The sequence below is a fragment of the Gouania willdenowi genome, chromosome 1, assembly GCF_900634775.1.
Source record: "Gouania willdenowi chromosome 1, fGouWil2.1, whole genome shotgun sequence".
NCBI classification, from domain to species: Eukaryota; Metazoa; Chordata; class Actinopteri; order Blenniiformes; family Gobiesocidae; genus Gouania; species Gouania willdenowi.
Genome location: NC_041044.1, coordinates 31699476 through 31713653, shown reverse-complemented (window position 1 = coordinate 31713653; position 14178 = coordinate 31699476). Strand labels below are relative to the sequence as shown.

The following is a 14178-nucleotide window of genomic DNA, read 5'->3' as shown; positions in this document are numbered from 1 at the left end:
TGCACAGCTTTCACCTTAGCCTGAGTTACCATGAGTGTCTACCTGTCAACATAAAGCTGTTCTGCAAAGCTACATTTAATAACTAAATGTGTATCACGATAAAGCACACTTAAGAACATTATTATTATTAGACATGCAAATCTTAAAAAGTATTTTGTCTGTGGAAGTCATTGGCCAGTGTTGCTCAAGATGAAAAAATGAAGACAAGACTTGCACTAAAAAAAAAAGTTGCACAAAAGACGCGCAAATACATTACATTTAGCCAAACAGCGGTGCTTATGTTAAAATAACAAATTATTTATTATTTATTATAATAAAGACAATAGTATTGTAGGGTAGTGTTTGATAAATTCGTAATGCATACGTGAGTGGAAGTTACACAACTATTTAACAGTGTAAATAGTTTAGGGGAATTTTTGCACTGTTAGTATTTTTGTATACCTGTTTATTTTTAAATATTGTGTAATTCTTGAATTTCTTTTTTTTTTTTTTTTCAATTTTGTTTATCTGGTCTATGTGTTCAGTTTTGAAATTCTTATTTTGTGAAGGTGTACAAGCATGACAACAGCATAATATACATTATAGTCTATTAATTTATTTTTTCCTTTTTAAAAAGCTGCATTTATTACAATTTGATTGACATATTTAATATACTGTTTTTTTTTTTTTTTTTTTTTTTTTTTAAATGAAGTCTATTTGTGCAGGTTTTGTTGATTTTTTTTATTTTTCACTTTCTGCACTTTGACATTCCCAGTTTACAAACCAAGAGCAAATAAAAGATACTTGAACCGCAGTGACTCTTAAGGTACATATGAATGCAAGAGCAGATCTAAAAAAAAAAAAAAAAAGACACAAATTACATAAAAATATAATGTGGTTGATAATGGATGTGAGAGATTTGGTGTAGGTGAGTGATAATCATGTGTAAATGATAAAGCATTCAATAACAGTAGTTAAGGGGCCCCAAAATGAAAGTTGCTTAGGGCCCCATAAAGCCTTGGGATGGCCCTACAGGAGACCTTTGTTGTACACTGCCATTACAAGCATTAATAAATGCAAATTTCATTAACTTACTACTTCCAAGTTATATACACAGCCAGTCATTGTAGAAAATATTGCATTAATTGTACTTTAACAAGGCAGTGATTGTACACATGCTGATATTTTTGAAAAAGAACATGTTTATATCTTAATTGTGGGCTTTGTAGACTGCTATAGTTTGATGTTCCAAAAAAATCCTTGTCATTCAAAGTTCCTGCACAGAGTTGGTTTTAATTTTATGCCATTAGTAGTCAGTCACTGTTTTTACGCTCTATTTGCAGAGTGGAACTTTTTGTACTTTAAATAGAAAAGAACTGCCTTATTTGTGTTGTTGTTTATTTCATATTCCATTTGAGTTGACAAGGTCACTCCCAGAGTAAGTACAGTATGTAGGCCAATTGAGTTAAAGTAAAAAATGTCATATACCGGTTTATTGTGTGCCTATCTTTCTATCAACCTGCACCTCTATTGCTAACCATCACTATTTTCCAAATTTTCAATTTGCACCAATCCATATTATTTACCTGTTTTCCCACTTGGAACACATCACCACTCACTAATAGGAAGAGGTAATCAAGATTTTTAATGCTGGCTGTTGATCATATACTTTTAAGCTGATTGGTGTGTAACCATAACAAAAGAAGAGATTAATACTGAGTTTAAACACTAGTATAAATAGCTGATTGTCGACATGTGTTTAATGGACGAGTACTATTCTGTTGCAGAGTGAGGTGCAATGGTGCTCTGAAAATCAGGGCGTTTGACGAAGCTGACAGTAGTGTAAAAGAGGTCGTCTCTTTGGTTCTGTGGCTGTGGAGACACGTTGGCGTCCGTGTTTTCCGCAGAATTCTTGGTCCTGCAGTTTGTTTCATGATGCTCGATCGCTAAAGAATCCTCTTTCTCGAAGAACAATGTTGTGTAGATGGTTTCAGGATTTTTTCCAGCTGTTTTGAAGAGGGAAAAAAAACACAAAAAACAAAGGTTTTTAATCAAAATTCAGTCTGTGTCATACATTAGTTGGTTTCCTGTATCTCAATCTTGCCAAATATCCCTATAGGATGAATGAAGTACCTATAATATTATCCACCTTTTTGCGGTGACATCATCATACGGGACATTTGCCTTAGCAACGCCCTCCGCCATTTTAAGAGGGGGTTACATTTGCATGACAACCGCTATTTACACTATTTACCGCGGACAACTCAATGTTGTACGAATATTTCAGCAGATTAGAGCCAAAGGCCAAGCACCGATATGAAGGGAAGTCACATCTGGTTGGTTTACAATCATGTCCTTGCCAAGCACCTCAAGATTCATGGAAAAACGACCCAACAACATGGCCAGATCTCCAATGGTCTGTAGCTCATTAACAGCCCTGGCATCTACACAAGGTAGGCTTATGTATGTGTTTTTGTGTCTATATAAGCCTGTGTCATCATGATAATTGGCTCGTTATGCGATGTGGCTATGCTAAGCTAGCACCGCTAAATATAATAATAATAATAATACAGCCTAAATTTAAACATAAATGGGTATATGAAGCACATTTGTTCATTTAATATACTTTCAGTTCAAATACAAGTCATTGCATTGCATATTTACTGTTAATTTCATGTTTTTCTTGTCTTCATGTTAGATAAACATTTCAGTCATTACTGAATAAATTATAATTTAAATGTAAACTAATTCATTATCAATGTCATAAAATCAGTCAGGAAGAAATTAGATCCCCAAAATACACAACCTCCCATTAACGAAATTCACTTCAGGAAATTTACTTTGATCTCTTGACATGTTTCGACTGTCGGTAGTCACACCTGAAGAAGAGTGGATGATTCTTCTTTGATGTTTGACAAATATTACAAGGACAATCACCGAAACCAGAACAACCATTCCCAGACCAGCTCCGATGTAAATCATCATTTCTGAAACAAAGCAGAAATAACCCAAATGAGCAGACAATTTTAGTATTTAGTTTTATTACTGTGAGCTTTAGTTAAAGACTGATTTCATACATAGGGATATAAGTAGGATTTGACAACGTCTCGGTATGTGAAGTCCAACAGAAGACAAGTGTGCAACAACAAAAGTGAAACTATAAGTTTGATGTCCCTGCAAGGTCAGGGTTGTGCATGTAAAAAAGATTAGAATCAGTTTAGAACAGGGATGTCAAACTCATTTTAGTTCAGGGGCCAAACACGGAGCAAGTTTATGTTAAGTGGGCCACCAATTTAAGGTGGGAAAATTAGTAATTTAATTATTATTCATAATGAATGACTAAATATATATGACACTGATACTATCAAAGCAATAAGTGACACAACAGTTCCTGCATGATCTTCACTTTCAATTTATTTGATTTTGTGAACCATTTTTATGTAATTTGGGGAAATGTTGTCTAATAATTTGAAGAAATTTGCAGTATTTTGGAAAAATTGAGTTATTTTAACAATTTGAGATTAAAAATGACTGCCACCATGTGATATAAGCAAGGGGAAAATGTGAACCCGCTAATATTGTGGAATTTCAATGAATTTGTGTATTATTTTAGAGATATCTACAACTGAATTAGTTGGTTATGATTCATGGTTTCTCTGACATTTTTGCTTTCTTTGGCCCCTGGGGCTTGAGTTTGACACGTGTGGTATAGAAGATGATGCTGTCAAATGTAAGCCCAAAAATTTGCTTACTAGAGAATGAAGCTTTTGTGTTCGTGGTCAAACTTTCCTCATTACCTGTTTTATCTGTAAGACAAACAAAATCCATCAGGCTTGCATCAGATGTCTTTGCATTCCATTTGTTTTCTACCTTATGTGTAAATTAATCTCCACCATTTCATATGTCGCTGAAGAAGAACCATTTACTTTGTTTGCACTCACCCTCCTCTACAGTGATGGACACTTTATTGTAAGTGTCCACGCCAACACGGTCGATGGCACACCAGTAAGTGCCCGAGTCCTCTATGGTCAATTTAGAGATGATCACAAAGAAAACGTTTCCCTTATCCTCAATACTGTATCGCCCATCTGAATTCTTGTTTTTCCCATTGCTTTTTATGAGGACGTCCTTATTTTCACACTTTTCTTTGCAGAAGTATTTCATGTTAGACCAAGCATTTGTATGGGAGCACGTTATATTAATCTTATCTTTCACCTTTCCTTTCACCGACAGAGCCTCACTCTCACACAACCCTACACAAAACACACACAAAAACAACAAATCAGGGGTTTGGTTTGGAAACTATAGCTTTCAGTGCTTACAGGGTTTCCATATTTGGTTTTTACATGCTATTGTGCCATGAAAATTAATTTACCAACAACCCAGAAGTAAAAGACTGTCTTAAAACTACAGTTCGTTTAGTTTTTAGTTAGAAGACACAGTTAAAAGGTTAATTTCATGATATAAAAGCTTGAAAAAGAAAAGTTTGTAACCTGAGGTGTGTATTTCACTATATTTACTGATAGTGAAAACAGCAACAATCGTATTTGAGAAACAAAAGCCATAGCGAGTAAATGAGGAAAGAAGGTCTTAGGCAGAATAAATGAAGATTGTGGGTTTAATTTTGAATCACTCACCTTGCAAAAAGAGGATTAATACCAAGGTTAAAGCCATGAGTTCTTACAAGATTGTATGTGTTTTGTCCTTCCTTCTCCCTCTTCTTGTCTAATGGACTTGTCGGGCCCTGTTTACAATGATTTGCGCTGCTATTCTAGTACGGTGTTACCGGCAGTTTCTCATTTCTGTTGGACTTCCTCTCTGTAGTTCCTTTCCACTGTTTCTATCTTGTGACCGCTGTGACCTTTTGGAGGATGTGATACATTCGGTAACTTATTTGAGTTTTGCTCTGTAACTGCCCCGTAAGAAGTTTCTATCTCAGGAAAAACACAGTAAATCAATCAAAGGACAGTCGTGCATTGTTGTTGATTATTTTTTAAAGCTGAAATTTTTGTGATTTTTAAAAAGGAACTTTTTAAATCTCATGTGTTCTTTTTGGATCCATTGTATTTGGGATCAAACTGATTCAATGGCTCGTTGTTTTCAGTAAAATGGAGTCCTTACATACAGTTTACACATTCTTGTGATATAAAGTTTACCATTTAAGATATACACTTGGTGTTTTCAGGTGGTGTACACTACATAGGAGGGAGGTTTATTCATTCACTTACTCACCCACAGCTTCTTCCCAAGGCAATACACACCGCAAACAAACCAATTTCTTTATTTACTCCAATTTCTCATGTAACTGTATATCATTCCAATAGTGGCTAATGTTTAAGTAATCCAATTCTAACTGCATAATTACATTTTTCGAACATTACTTTTTAAATGTTGCATATATTATAAACGTTGCATTTTTTAGGACGTTTTATATGATAATTTATTTTCTATGTACGTTAGGTTTATTGTATGTTTGTAATATTGTGAACATTGTTATAGAGCACTAATGTGGGTGGAGTATTGGAAATTTTTTGTACCGCTGTACATTGAACGCAAAGGCCCATTCTCTTCCCTTTGTTTTATATTACTAGTACAGTGCCCGTCGGAAGTATGTATTCATGTGGGAGCTTAAGTGGTCAATTATGGCCCAATGAGTATGTGTTTGAAGGTTAGATGTACTAAAAGGTGTACATACTATGTAGTGTTATAAAGGGGTATGTTTGCGGGTGCAAAGTAAAATAGCGTGTGTGATTTCCATGGTTTAATTCTATGGGACATGCGCATGATAAATTGATAAATAACGTTTGTACCAATGCGGCGGTTTTTGTAGAATCTGATAAGACATAAATTTGTACAAACAAAAATATTTATTTATAATTTCTTAGTGCAGCGGTGATTATCGTGTGTGTGTGTGTGTGTGTGTGTGTGTGTGGGTGGGTGTGCGCATCAGCCACGAGCATGCACATACTTCATCACAGATTGTTGAAATGCGTGTGTAGAGAAAAAAAAAACGACCCGCGGGAACTATTTGAAACTTCCGGGAACGCTCCCATTGTCGCAACTCTCTTTAAATGGCTCTGTGTGCGTTCATCATGTACATCCAAGGTGCGCATTTGATTATGTAGCACGTGGTGGAAATATCAGCGTTTATAATGCCGTAAATGTGCATTTTTCGCCGTAAGCTTTCAACACAACCGCGGCCATTGCCCGTCAATAACTTCCAGGTCCCGTCTGTCTGGTCTAAACAGCGAACGTTCAAACTAACATGAAAATAAACGTTTTGAAACATAATCACCAAATAAGGAAGAGTAAAAAAGTATGTTTCCTCAAAAGAGAAATCCACATGAGCTGAAAACTTGTGAAAGAGTCTTAAACAATCTTCCTCTCTCTCACTCGTTTGCCTGTGCGCAGGTCTGGCGCTACTCCAGGTTTTCAGCGAGTGATTGGCTCTGGCACGCACCTGAGCGAAGCTGTGCAGTGATATAGATATAGATGTTGCGCTAACGCCCCCTCACACTGAGGTCAAAAGTTGAATAGGTTTCACTTTTGGGTGAAATGTGCCGTCCGGGCGAAATAAAACTAAAATAAACGTTTTGAAATGACCAAATTACTCCAAAATAACGAATGCACACACTCAGGGTATTTGGAAGCCGTTGACAAAGTTTGAGGTCGAACAGACACCGAGCCGGGTAGATATTCGCTCCACAAACACACGCGCACACACACGCACGCAGACCTTTCCTGCATTATAGTATAGATAGATAGTATAGATATTTCATGGTTAGGGTTAGGGTTAGGGTTAGGGTTAGGGTTAGGGTTAGGGTTAGGGTTAAAATGAACCTATTGCGCACTTTGGATATACATGCTGAACGCACACAGAGACGTCTGGAGAGAGAGTTGTGACAACGGAAGAGTGCCTGGAAGTATCAAATAAGTTGTTGACGGCCAATAGCTGACTATATCACAAACTATCTGGTTCTTCAGTCAGAAGAATATAACTTTTTTGTGAGCGGATGCACAATGATTATTGTTTGTTCTGCGCAAGGGTGAGTGTTTGCGGCTGATGCGCGTGCGTGTGTGAGACTGCGCCCACTAACAGGTAGCGATAATAGCACTAACCATAATAACACACACACACACACACACACACACGGCTGATGCGCATGCGTGTGTGATTCTTTCTACACGGTATCACAGCCATAAAGAGGAAACATTTTAACAGCACCTTAACACCTACAATAAATAGCACTAACCATAATAACACACACACACACACACACACACACACACACACACACACACACAGCCGCACACGCACACACACACACACACGCGCACACACACACACACACACACACACACACACAGATACTGCAGGTGTTTAGTGACAGAAATGCACAAAAATATACAAAAAGGCTCCAAAAACACACATAATGACTCCAAAAAACATACATTACAGAAAAATACACCAAACAAAAAAAATATAAAAATGAGTAAAAAAAAACACATTTATCATGTGCATGTCCCATAGAATGAAACCAGGGAAATCGCACACCCTATTATACTTTTCACCCTCAAATAAACCCCTTTATAACACTACATAGTATGTACACCTCTTTGGACATCCAAGCTTCAAACACATACTCATTTGGCCATAATTGACAACTCCAACACTATATGAATACATACTTCTGATGGGTACTGTACTAGTTAACTTAAATAACTTTTAGCAGTACAAAAACGTTTTTAATATTGATCTTATTTTTAAACCCAAACAAACTGCGACACAGTGACCTCACAAACCGGTGAACCGGAACCGGAAGTAGCACGCTCAATATCGCGCTCAATAACGAAAGGGATCCGTAATCTTAAAATTAGAATGAACGTTTTAAATGTTTTGCAACACCAAATTACTCCAAAATAACGAATGCACACACTTGGCTTATGTGGAAGCTGTTCAGAAAGTTTCAGGTCGAACAGACACCCACGTTGGGGAGATATTTGCTTCACAAACACACACACGCGCACACACACACCGCACGTAAGCATGCAGAACTTTCTAGCTTTTATAATTACATTAATTCATTATTAAATCAATATACATATTAGAACATTTAAATTATATGTACTTCTTACCAATATAAATATTAGGTTTAATTGTTCCATTCATTTTCTGTACCTGCCTAATCTTGCACATGTCATGAGGTATCTCACATCAGGCAGAGGATGTGGAAAAAAAGGTAAATAAAATGATAAACTGGACAGGACGTGAGGCCGATGCATCGTGACAAGACAAACACATTCACAAACAAATGTACTATATGAACACATCTGAGTAAGTAAGTAAGTTTTATTTATAAAGCGCTTTTTGCAGATGAAATCACAAAGTGCTGTACAGAGTTGTGGTAAAAGTACAAGAGCAACACAATAGAATAATAAAACAAGAGTGCATAAATATCATAAGAACAGCAACATTAAAGGATAAATAAAAATTAAAATCCAGTTAACTAAAAGCTTTACTGTAAAGTGTAGTCTTCAGCAGTTTTTAAAAAGTGTCCACACAGTTGAGCTCCCTGAGAGACTGGTGCAGGTTATTCCAGAGTCTGGGAGCTACAGCCTGGAACAACAGGTCTCCTCTGGTTTTAAATTTAGTTTTTGGGGTCTTTAGGAGACCCTGACCTGAAGACCGAAGGCATCGCCCTGATGAGTAGGGTCACAACAAGTCCGTGATATATTTAGGGGCCTGACCATGTAATGCTCGTAACGTGAGAACTAATATTTTATATTCTATGCGAAACTTAACTGGAAGCCAGTGCAGAGTAGCAAGAATGGGGGTGATGTGGGATGTTCTAGAAGCACCAGTTAAAAGTCTGGCAGCAGCGTTCTGAACGATCTGGAGTCTGTTTAGGGTCAACTTATTAAAACATGTAAAAACAGAATTACAATAGTCAATACGAGATAACATAAATGCGTGTATGACCAGTTCCAGATCTGATTTTGATAATAGATGCCTCACTTTAGAGATATTTCTCAGGTGGTAAAAACAGTTTTTAGTCAATTGACGACAATGTCCCTCCAAAGACATGGACTGATCAAAAACAACCCCGAGGTTTCTGAGGCTGGTTTTAACAGATGAGTCCAGATCACCAAGAGAGTTTTTAATCAGAGGGATGTTTTTATCAGGAGCAATGATCAGAGTTTCTGTTTCGTTTGAATTTATCTGGAGATAATTTGATGACAACCAGTTTTTGATACAGGATATACAATCTAAGAACTCTGATAAAAAGTGAAAGTCATTAAAGGAGCAGTACAACTGGATATCGTCAGCATAAAAATGATTAAACACATTTTTAAAACCACGGATCAACCGACCAAGAGGCATCAGATACAATAAAAACAAAACAGGCCCCAGAACAGATCCCTGGGCTACTCCACATGACAGGTCTGAGGCTCTAATCACTCCAACATACATGGTTTGAGATTGTTGGAGAAATCAAAAGTGCCCAGAAAAGCAAAAACAAAAACCCAAGCACATGGAGAACATGCAAACTGTACACAAAAGAGGTGTTTTTTTTGTTTTTAGTTTAATTTATTTTGAACCTTCAACCTCTATCAATCCATTTTAACACCCGTTTGCTCCTTTCCAGGCTCACGGCCGGGGGAACGTTCAACACAAAGCAAAACCAAAGAAAACCAAAATTTACAGATGATTTAAGAAAACATAAACAGCAAGTCTTATACTTTCCCCAGGAGAGCAACTCAGAGCCTTCTTTCTGTCAGTGTTTCCTTGTTATGCCTTTTTTTTTATTATTATTAATAAGGCTTTATTAATATTGTGTAAGAGTGTGTAATTGTGTAAGATTATTCTGCAGAGTTTCAGTTGTGGTTCATCAAATGAATCAGCACACAAATAATATTGCATTAATGAAGTTTCCTTTTTTTTTTTTTTTTTTTGACAACAGTCAACATACATAAAAACAATAACAATAGTCCTGAGATTAGGCCCTCGCTTAATGAAGTTCACTTCAATAACATAAAGTTAGTCATACACCGTATACTGTATATTTATGATTTCTTTTTTTAATGCACACTAAAACCAGAATGGGCTACATTCAACTTCGATTTTGATTCCTTTCGGATAAATCTATACCAAACCAAAGAGACTTGTCTTTTTCTCCATTTGCTCCATTTCTGGATGTATCAAACTGTAATAAATCGTACTTAGAGCATCTTGCATTTTTCTGTATTAAAGATTGCTGAAGAGAACCAGCCGCCTTTCTTTCACATGCCATTGGTGGCAAAGATTCCTTAAAGGTTTCTGATTCTTCACCTTTTTGGTCCTCTACAGGGGATTGTCTGAATCCAGCATGTCTTTTGGAGAGAGAGATGTTTTCATAAGTACTAAAGCTATAATCGTACTCTGTTGCCTTGGAAGTAGAGGCAGATGGAGCAGAATGTTGGTGCTGTACTGGAACAGATGTCCTCTCAGGTGGCTTTACACGGCACCGCCTCTTATTATTGGAATCTTCAAATTGACTTTCAACCTGAAGAAATACAGCAATGAAAGAAAAAATCAGTTTATTACGAAACTTGTCAAATATGTTTAGCTTTCTATAGACTTCGGGGACTCTCGATCTCATTTCCGCCCATTGTTGATGTCAAAATAATTCCTCAAAGAAGCTTTTACTCCCGACAAATACAAAAGTCTAAGCATGCATGATGGTCTTTTCTAAAAGGCCATTTTAAAGAATCAAAGGAAAACCAATCTTAGAACATCTTAGGATAAAAAAACTTGATCATTCAGCGTAATTTCGCTCATTGCGGTAGATCAGTGGTTCCCCAACTTTTCACAGTCCCGTATCCCTTCAGACATTTAACCTGAAGCCATGTACCCCCTACTCCTGCAAACTTAAAAAAAAACATAATCATGAAATGAAGCATTTTCAACCTTGGGGTCGTACCCCCATGTAAGGTCGCCTGGAATTCAAATGAGGTCCCCTGAAATGTCTAGTATTTTATAATAATAAAAAATACTGATTAAAAAATCATTTTTAAAATGTTTTAATAATTATTCTTTTTTAAATTAGAACACCACACACAAAACAATCTTAAATAACTGTATTCTATACTTTCATTTTCTTAAATATAAATCTAGTTGAAATGAAATGCATCTTATCACTTTGTGCACTAATTATGGCAACAACAAACATTATTGAAAGCTAATTCTAGAAGGAAAAAAAAAGTCTCTGTCAAAAATGTGTGATAATAAAATGGGGTCACAGCCCAAAAAAGGTTAGAAACCACTTATATAATGTCATATACAATGTAGTCCTACAATAAAATTTGTCGCTGAATTTTATTTATCCTGTTGAGGAATAATGTATAATAAAAATATCTTTTTAAAAAAAAAATAATAATCTGTAAGGAATTTAAATCGGTAAAGCAATATAGCTCTCATCATATTCACGCGTTTTTTGAGATTGTTTCTCTGTCACCATGGGTCGTCTGACATCGGCTAATGTGGAATTTGTGGAAATGCATGGAGGCTCCTGACTGCTGGTTGATATATATATATTCAAGTTTCCAATTTTTATTTTATGTATCCCCTACGACAATCTAATTAATTAAAAAGCTGCTTTTCTGCAAAGAGATATTTAGAGCTGGTGGTTTCTAATGTCTTTCTCATACCTCTCGTTCAGGTGCGTGGTACACGTCAGTGTCGTGGGAGGAAGCTGCTCGTCGAAGATTTCTGGTGTTTCGGTATTTCCATGCTAATATTGCCAGAATCAGGAGAAAGAGAAGGAAGATGCCCCCCACAGCATACAGACTGACATCTGATCAGAAACAAGGAGAAAGACTGAACTAAGATGAACTCATCCTAAACAAAGTTGTTCCTATTCAAATCAAATATGCAGTAACATACCAGTTTCTGTGTTCTTTATGTTCAGGTTGAATTCATAAGTAAGGTTTGTTGCTGTAGGATGAAAATATTTTATTTATCTATGATTTTCATCATTAGGATTTAGGTTTAGAAGTCTTTACCTGTTGGAATTGTTGTGCTTATTTCAGTTGCCAATTGTGTGAAGTCGGTGACAGTCGTTAATGAAGAAGTCGTTTCATTTGTTGTTACAGCTGCAAAAATAAAGGATTGACAAGGTGCTTAAGTCAGTATGTTTAATGTAATCGGTGATCGCAGAAAAACTGTTTGTATTTTCGTGGACACTTCAGATTTTGTTGACATCATATAAAAAGTATAAATATAAGCTTTGCATGTTTTTTCCTTTGTATGTTTATTTATTTTTTTCTACTGAAGTCAATCTAATTTTCAAGAAATATGGAACTTTTTAAGATTTCTGATAGGCAGTCAGCACAACAAACTGCTGAACAATAGTGAATTAAGGCTCTTCTATGGGTTTTATACACTTTTCAATACACATTTTAAACCTTGTTAACTGCAACCAAAGGCATGTCCTCCAATACTTTAGTGCGTCGTCGCTGCTCCTACTTAAAGTGGATCAAAAAAATTTGACAGTGGGTGTGGACCATAAACACCTTTGGCTGTGAAGATGTCATGATAACGACGACCTGTGTGCTTCTAATTTTAAACTGTCACGCTGGCAGTGGTATTTTAAGATTTTGCACTTTGAACAGAAAATGTCTTATTTTTTCAGTTTGAAGCTTGAAAAGTTTGTACAGAGTTCAAACTCAAATGAGCTTTAATTTCATAATATAATACTAAAAAAATCAAATATATACGTTTTTTTCTTCAAAACATAATACTGTATTGTGAACCAATTGTATTGGGCTTCTAGCCTGAGTACTTTGTACTTTTTATTTTTAGAAACAATCATAAGGTAATAATGTCTCAGTTTAAAAAGAAGGAAAAAAAACAGTTGTAAATTGTAGATTAATCTTTAGGTATTGTTGTGAAAATAGTTCTGTAATGCTGCTACAAAAATGTGGCTGATTATTTAACCATTTCTGCTCTACCCTCTATAAACTGGGTTGCACAATGCTCGAGATTTTCCTAACCAAAAAGTTAGAATATTTTTTTATAAATTTGCATTGAAGTAACAAGCAAACATTTTCTTTATTTTTTTCATTGTAAAATAAAATGTGAGTCTATTAGGGATAAGACTAAATACAGGAAAACTTTGAGGGTAGGTATAAAAGAAAATGATTACATGGAACGTACAGTACCTTTTGTAACAGTTAGGCGTACTTCATGATATGTGTCAAACCCAGGACGATCTACAGCACAAAAGTATGTCTTTGAGTCTGACAGCTGGAGTTGAGAAATGTTGACTGTGAGGACACCGTCCCCTGAATCCATCAGCGTAATTCTCTCATATTTTGCTTGTTTACCAGGCTTTACAGTTCCCAGTATATCACCTTTGCTCTTACATGGATTCTTGCAGAAGTATTTGTCGTTACCCCATGCAAGTTTGTGTGAGCACTGAATGGAGACGTTTTGACCCTCAGACTTCTCAAGGATTAAGGTGCAATCTGTCAAAACGGCTGGCAGAAGAATTTTCACTAAATCATTGAAATGTAGTATATTTTAGATGAATCAATATTTGATAGTTCATAACTTACCAAATAGAAGACAGAGGGAAACCAGAGAAGTCTTCATTCTGACTGAGACACCTGCACACTTGCAGTGGTTTTTCTCTGATTCTAATAACAGATGGTTTGTTCGAGCAGTCAAACCTCAACCTGAGAGAAATGACAGGAAGTGCCGTGTGAGTCTCAAAAGCCAGGTCAGTGACACTACATTTGTTCTCGTAACGTAAAAAGAACATGAACTTTAAAACTGAAAACTATATACAAATCATATAACTTTCTCCAGAAAAGCCAAAACCCTTTTATTTGAAATACATAACCTTACTTTAGACTAAGGATATCATCTAAAACAAGTGAATAAATCATAAGTGTCAGTGATTCTCTCCCTGTTTAATTGTGTCATGTGTAATTTTGATTGGCATAGTGGAATATTGATGTTTTTTTTAGAATATCTGAGATGTGACATACCTGAATGGTTATGGTATAATAACCTTTACACTTTTATTTATTGCAGACTATAATGTAACTGTAAATTGTCTATTTCATATCATATCTTATTGGTTTTATCTCATATATGAGTGAATCTATGTAGCTTTTCCATGGTTTACTTACTACTTTTTGACTTTTGCTTGAGGA

The 14178-nt window shown here is 35.9% G+C and overlaps 2 protein-coding genes across 3 annotated transcripts; both read right to left on the bottom strand.

Moving 5' to 3' along the window:
* Window positions 1-881: 881 nt before the first annotated feature.
* LOC114468075 (CMRF35-like molecule 8) lies at window positions 882-4767 on the bottom strand. Of its 2 annotated transcripts, none has more exons than XM_028454749.1 (5): window positions 4617-4767; window positions 3921-4232; window positions 3732-3785; window positions 2820-2966; window positions 882-1985 (listed from the first exon to the last, which is right to left on the bottom strand). In XM_028454749.1, the coding sequence occupies exons 1-5, from the start codon at window positions 4651-4653 to the stop codon at window positions 1753-1755; spliced, it is 783 nt and encodes a 260-aa protein (XP_028310550.1). In that variant the 5' UTR covers window positions 4654-4767; the 3' UTR covers window positions 882-1752. The 2 variants fall into 2 exon arrangements, with proteins under 2 accessions (XP_028310550.1, XP_028310557.1); XM_028454756.1 differs by having other exon boundaries at window positions 2859-2966.
* A 5324-nt stretch (window positions 4768-10091) lies between these two features.
* Window positions 10092-13647, bottom strand: LOC114458290 (uncharacterized). The gene is made up of 6 exons (XM_028440720.1): window positions 13576-13647; window positions 13180-13497; window positions 12022-12111; window positions 11903-11953; window positions 11668-11813; window positions 10092-10523 (listed from the first exon to the last, which is right to left on the bottom strand). The coding sequence occupies exons 1-6, from the start codon at window positions 13610-13612 to the stop codon at window positions 10092-10094; spliced, it is 1074 nt and encodes a 357-aa protein (XP_028296521.1). The 5' UTR covers window positions 13613-13647.
* Between the last annotated feature and the right edge of the window lie 531 nt (window positions 13648-14178).